Source organism: Pelophylax lessonae (genome assembly GCF_965119305.1).
Source record: "Pelophylax lessonae genome assembly, chromosome: 1".
NCBI classification, from domain to species: Eukaryota; Metazoa; Chordata; class Amphibia; order Anura; family Ranidae; genus Pelophylax; species Pelophylax lessonae.
Window position 1 is genome coordinate 577,490,903 of NC_138768.1, and position 15,657 is coordinate 577,506,559.

The 15,657-nt window shown below is 41.7% G+C and overlaps 1 protein-coding gene across 5 annotated transcripts in view; it reads left to right on the forward strand.

Annotated features, from left to right (window-relative positions):
* Positions 1-15,657, forward strand: part of RUFY3 (RUN and FYVE domain containing 3) — a 388,583-nt gene that overhangs the window by 364,413 nt on the left and 8,513 nt on the right. For all 5 annotated transcript variants that reach the window (XM_082258987.1, XM_082258988.1, XM_082258989.1 and 2 more), the window contains one exon: positions 14,714-14,849. In XM_082258987.1, coding sequence (XP_082115113.1) covers positions 14,714-14,849 — 136 coding nt within the window. The remainder of the gene's footprint in view (positions 1-14,713; positions 14,850-15,657) is intronic.

The window sequence follows — 15,657 nt, forward strand, 5'->3', positions numbered from 1 at the left end:
TTAGCTGAAATATTTTTGCTGTGTGAAAAACCGTCCTTTAGTATGTTTAATTTGTTTCCCTTATGCCTAGTACACACGATGAGAAAATTGGGTGAAAAATACCACTTTCGGAGCAATAATCTGATCGTTAGTACACAGCTTTCGAGAGACGATCACAACAGTTCATGTAAAATTAGCTGAAGGCACAAGCTAAAATATTTTTCTCATACAATAACATAACAAACGATTTTCGTGTAATTAGTATAATATTTGTATATGAAAAAAATTGTGTGACCAAGACTGAGCATGCTCGGAAACAAAAGAATAGATTACAATACAACACATTACATAGTTTCTAAAGTTGTATTGTCATACACAAATTTTCGTAACTGTAGTAACCTATTGATTTTCAATAAGAGACTAGCAAAAAAACAAAAAAAACCCCAGATAATTTGTCTGATATTCTCATATTGTGTACTAGGCATAAGTGTCTCCTCTTGATCACTTCTCTCACATTACCAAAACAAATATGATGAACACGTTTAGGATCTGTTATGTGTAACGAGAGATTAGCGGAGAATTAAAATTGGTAGAGTCAGTCTGTTACTGAGGGATCTTTTTGCTAGTGTCCTTAGAGGGGAAAGACTACTTGGGTGTGGTCACCTGTGTTGCTGGGGTGATTTATGTTTGCTTGCTATGTACCTAGTGTAACATTTCTGTCATTTGTCAGCAGTTAACTAATTAAATCAGGTAAAATCAACGTGACATAATCACAGGACTTATCTGCTATTTCATGTAGTCTTGAAGCATGATCGAGTTAAGGGTTAAGCTCATCTAATCTTATCTTCGTTATAATTTAATCTGCACACAATGCCATTCTTTATTTGGCCTTTTATTGATCTATAGAGGAAGAAGCAAAGAAAATCCTGGAAATCATTTGCCAATTAGCCCTATTAAAACACAAATGTACATTTTTCCAGGACTCATTTAATAACAATGACACTTCCTGCGGTCAGTTAGCTTAAGTGATCTAGTACATGTGTGTTCCCAATACCCTGAAAATCAATATTGGGTAGCTTCTGCTTTTTAGCACTTTTTTGTAAAATATGTGTACAGTGCTGCTGTACATCAGTGATTTAGTATACAGCTAGATGTTTTTCATCACATTTACATTTTTTTTATAATTATACATATAAATATTCGACACCTGGAGTTTTTTATCTTGCATTTTCTGCCAGCATAGTCCTATCTGCATTTGTCACAAATACCTAAATGTTAATCAAAACATCATTCTAAACGGATTAAGACAAAAACACTGGAATCCACTCTAATATCTATGGGACCTCAAAAATAAATCTAGGCCTTACCCAAATTTACCCCCCCCCCCATCTTCCCCAGAGCTTGTCCCAGCAATATGTTTTTTACTTTTGCTTCTGTAGGAAGAAAGGGTTTTAAAAATCCCTGTGACATTATCACCAAGCTTGTGCAATTCTTCCAGAGGTAACTGCTGGGAGCTTAGCTCTTGATGTAGGCAGGCCCCCGTACCTACATCGCCGAAGAATTATTTTGCTACAAAGATGTGGTGCGTAGGCAGGCTCCTGGGAGTCAAGGCAGCATCACTGGTTTACGGGGAAAACAATATGTGCATGTGAGGGAGAGGAACAGAGTTGTGTAGTCCAGCAGACATGGCTGACAACGCTACTTTGGCATTTCAGAGAAGAAAATGCAGTGGTCAGCCCAAACCGAAAATTAGGATCATCAGGTATTTTTCTATACTAGCAGAATGTTTAAAGGTATTAAAAATTATTATTATTATAATTATACAGGATTTTTATATAGCGCCAACAGTTTATGCAGCGCTTTACAACATAAGGGCAGACAGTACAATTAAAATACAGTTTATTACAGTAGGAATCAGAGGAGAGATGCTATAAGAGAGATGTGTATACACATTTGTTGGTATCCTTACAGCTCATTAAAACAATACTTTATGCCACCTGAAAAGTATTTCAATTAAAAAACATTCATATAAACAAATTTGCTGGTACCCTTACAAGTCATTGTCTCATGCATACCTGCATGCCTTTGGTATGTCATAGAGTAAAGCAAAGAAAGAGTGAAAATGGATAAATCGTTGCTCCTTCTACAAGGATAATCAAAGTGGCCAGATTTGTTGGTAGAAAAAGATTAGTATAACACGTCTTCAATCTCATAATCAGTCAGTCAGCCTATTTAGGAAAACGTAGTCTCTCTGCTGTTTAGTATCCTCGTGTGCACAACACTGAAGATGAACCAGAAAAGGTAAAGGAGAGAATTGTCTGAGGAGATCAGAAAGAAAATTATAGACCAGCATGTCAAAGGTACAGGCTATAAGAAAATCTCCAACCAGCTTGATGTTCCTGTGACTTCAGATGCAAATATTAAGAAAGTTTAAAGTATAACTCCAGAAATACTATGAGTTTTAAATAGTTCCTTTGGACCAAGCTGGCCTAAACTATTTCCTTTTACTAATCAATGGAGCAGCTTCCAGCACTGTATAAACTGTATGAAGCATCGGCTACATGCAATATACCGGTGTGTGTTCCGGCAGTACAGGGACTTCCTGTCTCTTAGATTGGCTAGGGTGGAGACCTTGACATCATCCACCCACCTTTCTAACTCACCCAATCAGAGGAAGCCTTGTATACATTCATATAAATATAAGGTTTTCTATGAATTGCTGAGCAGAACTCTGCCTGATTTGATTTTGTGCCGGGGGCCGGCCAAGAGGTCCCTGTACTGCTGCCAGATCACATAGCCATATACAGCATACTGACCACCACTGCATTGATAAGTAGGGGAAATAGTTTATTTGGGGCCAACTAACTATTTAAAGTCATAGTATTCTTGGAGTTAGACTGTAAGGTCCATGGGAGTGTAGCTAGCCTCCCTAGACATTGCAGCAAGAGAAGACTCTTCTCCAGATTGAAAAGAATAATAGTGCAAATGTTGGATGAAGATATGCAAGCTGAACTACAAGGTCAAGGTACATCAATATCTTATTGTACAGTTTGTTGCTGTTTGAACAGCAAAAGAAGACGCAGGAGGACTCCACTGTTAAAAGAAAAACATAAAGTCAGACTGGCATTTGCTAAAATGCAGGTTGACAATCTACAATACTTTTGGGAGAATGTCCTCTCGACAGATGAGACAAAATTGGAGCTTTTTGACAAATCATGTCGGCCCTGTTGTCATAGATTAAAAAAATAAAACCTTCAAAAAAAGCAGCACCATACCAACTTTTAAACACGAAGGAGGCTTGGTTACGTTTCTGGGCTGCTGTGCTGAGTTAGGTATGGGGTGCCTTGAATCTGTGCAGGAAACAATAAAATCACAAAGATATCAAGGAATTCTGGAGCGAAACATACTGTCCAATGTCCGAAGTCTCTGTCTCAATCGCTGGTCATAAGTCCTCAAGGCAGAATAATGATCCAGAACACACAGCTAAAAGCTAATAAGAATTGCTAGGAACAAAACATTGGAGTAATTGCAAGTGGCCTTCTATGAGCCCTAATCTGAATTCTAATGAACATCTATGGAAGGAAATGAAACCGCTGGAACAGTTGCCCAAGAAGAGTGGGCCAAACTACGTACAAGCTCAATGAGAGCTACAGAAAACACTTATTTCTCTAGCGCTCATTGACAGACGTAGTCCTCGGTGATACACCACCTTCGGGTTATGTTGCCTCCACAGGAGCAGGACTAGACAGGAAATTAAAAAGCTCTGGCCACACCCTAGGGGCAGTCCCAGAGGGTATATCCTCTCTCTCTCTGCCTCAGCAAATCAGTTATTTTCTGTCTAGTTAGGAGTAAGGACCTAGATACCTTGCTGGGATCTTAGGTCCTGGCAAGATTTTTTTCTTAAAGGATTTTTTAGACAGCTTTTTTTTTTTCTCCAGTGTTTCTGTAAGATCTTCAAGCAAGAAAGCTGAACTGGGCGACGGGCTGGATGTTGAGATCCGGTGGTCACCCCAGTTCAGCCTACGAGCGCGTGCAGGCCATAGCTCCGCGCTGGGTCGGCCGAGACAAAGTCCCATTAAAGGACTGACCCCGCGAGTTAAACGTCTCGCTGAAACGCCAAAGACCATGAGTCACGGCGTCCATATCGGTCGACAGCCCTCCCGCCCCGGTGGAGAGGGGTACTGTCAGGAGTTGGTGCCCGCCTGGTTCCGGTATGGTGAGTAGTATGTTCCCCCTTTTCCCCTGACAGGTCTTGTGGTGAACGCGGGCCCCTCTCTGTATGGTAAGATAGAGTCCCTCTCTATCCTATAAATGACACAGATCCTCCGACTTTGAGTGTGATTTTATGTGCAAAAAGCCAGGAGGCTTGGTTTGGGAGCTAACAATCTAATTGTATACATGTTAAAAAGATTATAATCTGTGGCATTCTGGGAATCTTACGGTGATAAGAATAAGCTACCTACCAGTCAGAAGCCACGGACATGTAGACTGCCTTCCTAATCAGATCTCCAGCTATTAGCAGGCCTCCCGTATGGCCATGCGGTCCGCCAGGGCCGGTACCGCCAACCACGCCAGATCCCCATGCAGAGAGAGTGTTGTGTGCCCTGCAGCACACCGCTATTCAGTACAGGCCGCCGCCATTTTTTTTGCTGGATCGCACGAGCCGCCATTTTGGCGTAAGCCTCGTGTCTCCAGCATGGGGGCGGCCATATTTGAGGTGATCCAAACACCTCATGGAGCTAGGGGAGGCGCCGGAAGGCGTGCAGAGGGGCGGAGCCGCCTCCTTTCTTCCTGGGCAGCCAGCCAAAAGACTTCCTGTTTGTCAAGACAGCGCTGTAACCTGTTGCAGTTAAACTCTGAGCATCAAGTGGTGAGCCTGGGGGCCTCTCTCTCGATCGATAGGGATCCCTAGCAGGTAACACTAAGGGGCTTTTTGTGGCGCTGGGGGTCTGAAAAAAAAAAAAAAAAGTTTTTATTTTTGAATTATATTATCCAGGAAGTGACTGGAATTATCATGGACCCTGCCACACATATTCCCCCACCTGTTTCCCTCGAGGGGGCCACGGGACCCGCCGGTGCACAGAGTGTAGAGTCATTTACAGCAATTTTGGAGTCTATGGTGGCTCGGGTGGAGGCGGCCTGTCAGGGACGGGGGTCAAGGAAGCGACCCCCGCCTACCCCTATACTATCTGACACCTCTGACTCAGATTCAGAGATGGTCACTGCAGTTGCAGGTTCCTCTGCAAGGGCTGTTATCTCAGGTAAAGCCCCCTCAGACAGTGAGGAGGACGCTTCTTCTCCTGCTATTATTCAGGAAGAAGCATTGGTGGACGCACTAGTTGTGGCAGTGCAGGAAACCTTAAAACTTGAGGCTTTACCGGCAGAGGCAACTGAAACAGAGATTCCTTTTGGTACTAATAAGCCCATCAAAACGGTGAAGGTTTTTCCTGTACCTAAATGTTTCGGTAATCAGATTAAAGGGCATTCTAAACGTACCTTTACTATTTCCAAGCGTATTGCTAGACGCTATCCGTTTGAGGAATCCATCATTAAGAAATGGACGGTACCACCAGTGGTGGATCCACCTATTTCCAGGCTGAATAAAGCCACAGTTATCCCAGTGGAGGACACTTCGTCCTTTAAGGATCCGGTGGATCGAAAGATGGAAGCAGAGTCCCGCACCATCTTCTCTCTGATAGGGTCAGCATTTAGACCAGTAATTGTTATTGGTCTAGTTTCCCAGACACTTACGGAATGGGCGAAAATGGTACGCCAAGACCTTAGGGGAAAAGATATTCCCCAGGAGACATCTGATTTGATGGAACAGATTATACAAGGGCTACAGTTTATCTGTGACGCAGCCTTGGACACTACTCCCTTATTAGGGCATGCATCTATGTCAGCGGTGATCCTCAGACGTGTGCTGTGGTTAAAATGCTGGTCAGCTGACCTAGGTTCCAAAAAGACCTTGACTAATCTCCCTTTTCAGGGGAATCGTCTATTTGGGGCCAACCTAGATGAAATCATTAAGGATGCCACTGGGGGCAAGAGCACCTTTTTGCCACAGGCTGCTAAAGCTAAGGGACCTCGCAACAAGCGAGGACCTTTCTTTACCGCCCATAAAGGGTGCCCGGCTGGTACTAGCGGGAAAGGCAAGACTCCTCCAGGAGGGTTCAAGAAGGGCTGGTCGGACAAGCAGAGGACCAACCCAGCCAAACCCGAAGCAAAGGAGTACACAGCCTGAAGGTGCGCCCCCACCCGGTTTCAGGGTGGGGGGACGTTTTCACCAGTATTCAGGACATTAGATCGAGCATCAACCACTACTACCGGTGCGATTCTTCCCTTCCAACATTTAAGTACTACAGGAAGCGGTAGTTACCGTTCCCTGAATAGATCTTTTCCTTTACCTTTTCCTAAGATTAGTCCCTATACCTCACAGGAATCGGATCTGGTTGACCAGATAGGCCAAGTAGCCTCTAGTCGGGTGACTTCGGTCCCTGAGGTTCAACCAGAAAAGATCACCCTTCCTGATAACAATCAGGTATCTGATAAATGTGTGGGAACAGAAAACGACCAGACTTTCTCGGATGGTCGGGGCCAGATACCTCTAGGGACGCCTGGTTCAGATTCTATCAGCGCCAGTGGTCCTAGAAATTCTAGGCTGGCCTCCTCAAGCCGGCCTGGCCGACTTGGACATGCTAGTCGTAGACGTTCCGTGGGAACTTCGTCTCAGGGAGTGTCTGTGGTCTCAAGGACCAATTTACCATCATGCTTTACAGTCGCTGGGTTTAATGGCCTGGCCATTGAGACCCAAGTACTGAAGGACAGAGGTTTGTCTACTTCAGTCATTCCTACCCTTATTAAAGCAAGGAAAGCGACTTCCAGCAAAGTCTATTATCACACATGGAAGACTTATATTGCGTGGTGCGAATCTTTAGGATTTCCTCCACGTACCTATTCGGTGACTCGAATATTGGCCTTTTTGCAACAAGGGGTTGAGCAGAAGCTAGCCTTGAGCACCATCAAGGGTCAAGTTTCAGCATTCGCAATCTTCTTTCAGAAACCTTTAGCTACCAAGTCCTTGGTGCGGAATTTCATCCAGGGGGTGCGGCACCTGGCTCCTCCAGTCCGCGCGCCCTTACCGCCCTGGGATCTTAATTTAGTTTTGTCGGTTCTACAGAAACCTCTCTTTGAAAACATCAGGGAGATTCCCTTGCTTACTTTATCCCAGAAGGTGGCCTTCTTGGTGGCTATTACTTCTGCTCGCAGGGTGTCAAAACTGGCTGCATTATCATGCCAGTCCCCATACCTAGTGATTCATAGGGATAAGGTAGTACTTCATCCTAAGCCATCTTTTCTTCCTAAGGTGGTTTCAGATTTTCATCTGAATGAAGATATTGTACTACCTTCCTTGTGTCCTCAGCCCAAGCATCATCGGGAACATGCGTTGCATTCCTTAGATGTGGTTCGGGCAATCAGGGTATACCTGAAAGCTACGGAATCTTTCCGTAAGACGGATTCACTTTTTGTGATCACGGATGGCCCCAGAAAGGGTTTGCCTGCATCTGCCGCGACCATTGCCAAATGGATTAGACAGACGGTGGTACAGGCTTATTCTATTAAGGGTCAGAGTCCTCCGTTCCCTGTTAGGGCGCACTCCACTCGAACGCTCAGTACTTCCTGGGCCTTTCGCCATCAGGCGTCAGTGGTCCAGGTATGTAAGGCGGCACCCTGGTCGTCGGTACATACCTTTACAAAATTCTATAAAATTGATGTGACGGCATCGGCGGATGCCTCATTTGGCCGCAAGGTTTTTCAGGCCGCAATTTGAGGAGACCGGGGGTCTACCTCGAGGGTTTTTTTCTGTTTAAAAAAAAAAAAGAAAATTTTTCTCTTTTTTGTTGAGTCTCATCATTAAGGATGAGCATTGTAAACTTCTAGTTGGCACCGGTTGGGCCTTCTAGATTGGGATTTGATTTCATTTTCCCACCCTTCAGTTGTGATACTGCTCTGGGACGTCCCGAAGGTGGTGTATCACCGAGGACTACGTCTGTCAATGAGCGCTAGAGAAAAATGGATTTTTGTAAAATCTTACCGTAAAATCCTTTTCTCTTAGCTCATTGACAGACGTAGTCCCCGCCCCTCTGTTTTTGAGTTGGGTTGGGTTAAAATCTCTAAAGACTGCTTTTTCACATAACTGATTTGCTGAGGCAGAGAGAGAGAGAGGATATACCCTCTGGGACTGCCCCTAGGGTGTGGCCAGAGCTTTTTAATTTCCTGTCTAGTCCTGCTCCTGTGGAGGCAACATAACCCGAAGGTGGTGTATCACCGAGGACTACGTCTGTCAATGAGCTAAGAGAAAAGGATTTTACGGTAAGATTTTACAAAAATCCATTTTTTCAATTAATTCAAAATCAAACTTTGACGTTTTTTTGTTTTTTAATGACATATGGAATAAACAGTGGTGGATGCCAGTTATTTTATTTTGGGAAAATTAGATTTTTTTTTTTTTTAACGAAGAGTGCCAACAAATGTGTACACACATTACATGCTATTTTACTTTTTATTTTCCCCTGATATATACTTTAAGCAAGCACAGCATACCAATACTTTGTGTGGAGATCAGTGTAGTCATCAAACTGATCAAGGTCCAGGAATAAGTGTTTGGCCACCACTGGATTTCATATTGGTATGGAGCTAAAAAAAAAAATCTTATTAACTGGCCATGTATGCATACTCTAAATAATGATATCCTCTTTTTTTTTTTTTTTTTACACATAATCCTGAACATTTATGTGAATAAAAAAAGGGCTGGGTGAGGTTGGCGCTTCTCTGGTGTGTGTTCAATCCAATATTAAACCAAAGTCAAGAATAAGTGCATTAACAATAAATGCTAACAAATAAATATTCATAATGGTAAAAAAGTGCCATGGTGCCGGATAAAAAATACGCCAAGTGCTAAAAAAGTGATGCCCTTCCTTAGCCACTAGAGGGAGTAGCGTGCACATATAAATATGCAAGATGCAAATGTGAAATAAATAAATAGGTGATTTTGTAACGTGCCAATGTGCTATTAAATGGAATACCTATATGATCAATTATCCCATGGGCATAATTATAGGTGCTTATATAGATGAAAATAAATAAATAAAACCAATACAATACACTTGAGGTGACACCAATCAAATAAATAGTACTGGTTCGTGATAGTGTTTTAACAGTCCACAGTCCATACAATGGTAATCCTGTGTAAATTGTAGCTATTTCCAAATAGCTGAAAAAGTGCTTGTGCTTCTTTAATCCTTATGAGTGTTCAAAATCAATGGGGAGCCTTCCCCGTGATCCTGTGCTGTGAAATCTATCCAAACTTATGGTGATAGTGCTTTCTTCCTCCTCAGTGCATCACGGCTCGTGCAGGTGCTAATCCCCTATGGTATTGCCCTCACCACAGATCCTTACCCCCGCAGTGGTATGTAGCTTTTATTGCAGTAAGGATGTATCCCTGGACTTCCCAGCTTTCCTACCGACTTCCTATGTTGCCATCACTTACATATGGAGAAAATATAGCGATAAGCCCATAGTGTAGTATGTTAAAAAAATTTATTTATTACAAGAAAAATATCCACTCACAGTTAGGCAGTAAAAGATGCGGTTTCAGAAGACATCCGGGTCCATCCGTTCCACGGCCCTCAATATCCTCTAGCGGAAGTGACGCAATTGGGTAGAAGATCCCACTCTAGGTGCGGAGCTGGATCTTCTACCCAATTGCGCCACTTCCGCTAGAGGATATTGAGGGCCGTGGAATGCACGGACCCAGATGTCTGCTGAAACCGCATCTTTTACTGCCTAACTGTTAGTGGATATTTTTCTTGTAATAAATAAATTATTTTAACATAGTACACTATGGGCGTATCGCTATATTTTCTCCATATCGCTATATTTTATCCATATGTGATTGATGGCAACATAAGAAGTCGGTAGGAAAGCTGGGAAGTCCAGGGATACATCCTTACTGCAATAAAGGCTACATACCCCTGCAGGGGTAAGGATCTGTGGTGAGTGCATTACCATAGGGATAAGCACCTGCACAAGCCTTGATGCACTAAGGAGAAAGAAAGCACGATCACCATAAGTTTGGATATATTTCACAGCACAGGGTCACGGGGAAGGCTCCCCATTGATTTTGAACACTCATATAAGGATTAAAGAAGCACAAGCACTTTTTCAGCTATTTGGAAATAGCTGCAATTCACACAGGATTACCATTGTATGGACTGTGGACTCTTAAAACACTATCACGAACCAGCACTATTTATTTGAATGGTGTCACCTCAAGTGTATTGCATTGGTTTTATTTATTGTCATCTATAATTATGCGAGTGGGATAATTGATCATATAGGTATTCCATTTAATATATAAACAATGCATACAAATGTAAATATTGTGGAAAAATCAAAAGTCCATTCTCTTGTGACAACGTGCAAATGAATAAACTTTGAAGTGACTTGAAACGAATTGTGATTCCTGTAACTCGATAAATTGTGTATGACCACCACGTGAAACGATCCCCACCACCGACAAGCTGTTCTTCTTACCAGATAGACAGATATATACGTGAGTTGATTAATAATACAGCTACTCACTCCCCATGCAGCTTCACCCAAGGTGTGTGTGTAAGCCGCTTACCAGATATCAATATGGTTGAGCATGGGAATACAATCTCATCTCTTCAGAATCGAGGCTGTCTGTTGGTGTGGCGATCCCAATACAAAGTATAGTGTCTCCTTGTGACTTGCGTCTGGGCGCCTGCGGCGTTCTCGCAACAGAGTCTCGGTGCTTGCCGGTCACAGAGACACCCCCTCTGGGTCTGCGGTGGCTCCTTTTCCTCCCCTCACCTCTGAGGACTGCAGCAGCACACTGTCATGGCAAGATGGCGGCCGCCATGCGGTTACAGTGTTTTACACAGAGGGAGAGAGGAGAGTTGAAGATCTGGTAAGATCAGGTTCTATGAAGCAAACCAAGGTTTGCTTCATAGAACCTGATCTTACCAGATCTTCAACTCTCCTCTCTCCCTCTGTGTAAAACACTGTAACCGCATGGCGGCCGCCATCTTGCCATGACAGTGTGCTGCTGCAGTCCTCAGAGGTGAGGGGAGGAAAAGGAGCCACCGCAGACCCAGAGGGGGTGTCTCTGTGACCGGCAAGCACCGAGACTCTGTTGCGAGAACGCCGCAGGCGCCCAGACGCAAGTCACAAGGAGACACTATACTTTGTATTGGGATCGCCACACCAACAGACAGCCTCGATTCTGAAGAGATGAGATTGTATTCCCATGCTCAACCATATTGATATCTGGTAAGCGGCTTACACACACACCTTGGGTGAAGCTGCATGGGGAGTGAGTAGCTGTATTATTAATCAACTCACGTATATATCTGTCTATCTGGTAAGAAGAACAGCTTGTCGGTGGTGGGGATCGTTTCACGTGGTGGTCATACACAATTTATCGAGTTACAGGAATCACAATTCGTTTCAAGTCACTTCAAAGTTTATTCATTTGCACGTTGTCACAAGAGAATGGACTTTTGATTTTTTCACCATATTTACATTTGTATGCATTGTTTATATATTTGTGGAATTTAAGTTTAGCGCACCAACCTTTCTTTACATTTATATCACATATATATCTTGGTAGCAGCTTTACGCACGTTTATCAGCGCACCTTTATTTTTTCACTATATTCCATTTAATAGCACATTGGCACTTTACAAAATCACCTATTTATTTATTTCACATTTGCATCTTGCATATTTATTTGTGCACGCCACTTCCTCTAGTGGCTAAGGAAGGGCATCCCTTTTTCAGCACTTGGTGTATTTTTTATCCAGCACCATGGCACTTTTTTACCATTGATAAATATTTATTTATTTATTAGAATTTATTGGTATTGCATTTATTCTTGACTTTGGTTTAATAATGGATTGAACACACACCAGAGAAGCGCCAACCTCACACACCCCCCCCCCCTTTTTTTTTTATTAATTTCAGTATTTCCATTTGGAAATATAGAGGTGGCAGCACACTCCAACACATTGGTTACCACACATACCTACACAATTTCCAGAGCGCCACACAGAAGACTATAGGCAAATTAACAGTATTACCTACTATGTGATCACAAGAAATAATATTAACCAAGTACAGATAAAAATGAATATCCAAGAAGTAAAAATCATTGTGAATTAAAAACACTGATTAGTTCAGACTTAACATATACAGTAACCTCCATTCTATTTTATTTTATTGTATATTGGATTTCTCTGAACGTTTAACATTTTATTTACAGGCCAATTTGAATTATTAAATAGAAATACAACCACAAATTTAAAATGAAGAGATATTACATTTCAGTTGTAATATTCATCTTTCCCATCAATGGCTCTTGAAGAATGACTACGTGCCACAGAGGTTAGAAGACCTGGTAATAAAATGTCCTTGGTGACATAGTGGTTATATCCCACAAGGCCCTAGAAAGAATATCAATGACCTGCTCTGCATGGAATCGCTCAGCTGGCTCTGATACAAAGACTTGGCACCCTGTTTTGATTATGAAAACCAAAGGCCTCATTCTTTTACTATGAACAAATAAAGTTTAAATCCCCTAGCCCACTCAGCGCCTTGTACGTATTAAACTGGTTAGGAAGAATAGGAAGTTATATTTCAGCATGCTGATGCCATATCAGGGAAAGTATCAAAGATCAAGGTTTCTTTAAATAATTAAATGTGTGTGATCATCATATTTGTTTGGGCAGATAAAAAAACATGAATGTGTGAAGAAGTCTATAAAAAAAAGCCTTGTGTACTAACAGTAAGTACAAAAGAATTAATTCACAGCTTGGTGTTCTGGTGCAGTTTAGCGCTGCTTCATACTTTCTGCACGTGTTGATGCATCATTGTTTCCTTTGGTACCAATCATGTAAATATAGTTTCATGCAGTGCTGTTAGTAAAACTTCAAACCATCAACAGATTTCTCCAGCGCCTCTTCAATAGGGAAACATTGTACAACATGAAAAATGCACTTTACACATATTTAACGTGCTGGAATAGCCAAAAAAGAAAGTATCCCTTCTCTGAGGATCAAAAAAAAAAAAAACATAAACATAGTAACATGCATTTGAAAAATTACTCAGTTGAGTTCACTGCAACACTTGCAGAATTTACTGAACAATGCATTTTAAGCATAAAGGTCTGCATAAGGACCTGCCCAGTAGGGGTGCCTAAGTTTAACAAGTTTTAATATTTGACAAAAAAATTACAAAATTATTAAAATATAAGAATCTTCATATTGCTCATTTGCCTGAAAGTAGAGTGGTGTCCAGGCTATGGCCATTCAAGTATTTATATATTCCTAAGGCCCTTTCACACAGTGCGTATAGCTCCCGTGTGTGCAAACTTAAAGTCTTTGTGTGTCCAGGAGGCAAAGCTGCAGCATCCATCCCTGCTGCTTGCAGCCTGTCAAAGTCTATGGCAGGCTGAAATACACTGCAGCTGGGCAGGGCTGGATGCTGAACTTTGGGTGAGTTGTACTTCTATTTAGGGCCCTACGCGTTCAGGGGCGAATTCCTGGAAAACAGGTATCTGAGAGGCTTCAGGTAGTGAGGCTGCATGTTGCACCTGTGCCTCCCCGGCACACTGAAACAACCAGAATTGCATGCACAGGAGCTAGACCTCTTATGTGGAAAGGGCCTTAGGAATATGTAAACAACCCTTGCTGACCTCTGTAGCTACAGGTACTGTGGAATAACTCATTTTCGCATTCATTACAGCAGATCAGTTCCTCCATGCCAGCAGTTGGTTATCAGGCTGCTAGCCTTTTTTTTTATCTCTAATGTAATTATAGACCAGAAGATAGTAACTCTCCAACATGAACACAGATATGTAAAGATGTTTATCTTTTTCTCACTTCCCATCTGGTGAAACCATTGTCAGCAGGACAGAAAGTGAGGGTAAGGCTGGCCATACATGATACCATTTTCTTAGAATTTTCTGTACAATTTTCTTTAGATTTACCTTCAACTATGTAGTACAAAGACCTGTCTCATAGGATACAATTGAAAGTGTTGTTTAGTTTTGACCTCATATTATGTGGTTTTTGGAAAATCTAACAGAAAATGTACAAGAGGATTGAACATGTATGGCCAGCCTTAATCTGTCGATCAGGTTGTAGTAAAAACCTGATAAAGGATTTTCTGTGCTGTGGTGTGATCTCTAAAGTGAGTGTAAGCTTTCACATACAAGCAGTATACCATCTGCAAAGATCAGTGAGGGCTTATGTTAAAGCTCATCTACTGCTTCTTAAGAATGTCTTGAAAAAAGTTAGTGATTGGTTTGGAAACAATGGTGTTAGAGTATATTATTTCCGAGTTGCAAGCAGGGGCAGTTTCATACAATCTTGTAAGGTATATTTTATGATTTTGGCCTAATCCATGAAATAAATAATGCTGTCTCATCCAAGTTTGTCTTCTTGGAAATTTTTTACAGTGGTTTATTTTCCAAATCATTAGATAAATATACTGTGTGTGTGTGTGTGTGTGTATGTATATGTATGTGTATATATATATATATATATATATATATATATATATATATATATATACACAGTATGTTTTTATTTATACTGGGTTTAGTAGCAATATCATTGACTACATATCTTTGTTTTTATTATTTTTTTAGTTCTCATTATGAAATAGAACTAAAGAAAGACAAAAAACGCAGTTCCTCTGGAAATCCTAAAGAGAAAGAATCCCCTGAAAATAAATACACGCCATTAAGAATACCACATCTACTCCAGAAGAATACACCAAAACCGGTAAGTCAGAGGTCTAAGACCTTTCTGTGCCATCCCTGATCCTCTTTCATGGTTAGATTGGATACACAAAAGTCCTCTATACAGACAAGATTATAACCGGCCTTAGATGGTGTGGTTTTCTGTCCTGCACCTATGGGTCACAGGAAACAAAAAAGCTATTGTGTGCTCCTGCCAGGGGGGGTGTGGGGAGCTGTCCCTGCTGTTTGAACACACCATGATTGCTAGCGGCTATAGCCGCTGGCAATAATTGCATGGGAAATCCAACAGGCTGGTTATACCCAACATGATTCGAGCAGTCTATGGCTGACTTGAGTGCATAGAAAAATATAAACTTTGATATGACCGTGCATTAGCTTTTATTTGTAATGACTCTTCTTTGAGTTGGGTTCACCAGTCAGTAAAAGTAGCTCATACAGCACTGCAGATAAGATTTAGAGCTTATGTGGACAGGTGTCCAATGCATCTGTTTCCATTCAAAGGCAGTGTTGTTCAAATGCATACTTTTGCATACAAAATGCAGCGTTAGCAAGACTTCAGTTCAAATGCACCTTAGTAGAATATGCTGTGTCCAAACAGATGCAACACAAAACAGGTTAACCACAGTCTCTTACATTCTCCATTAAAGCCAATGAAAATTTACTGATCTGGTTTTGACATATGTCTTAATTGTGCATCAAATACAGGAAGACAGTTGTGTACATGACCACATTTTGTAGCAGAAACTAGATAGTAACTAGAACCTGTATACTGCTGCATGAACTGCAGGATAAATCTGTAAAATGAGACATTTGTATGTTTCGTAGTAGTC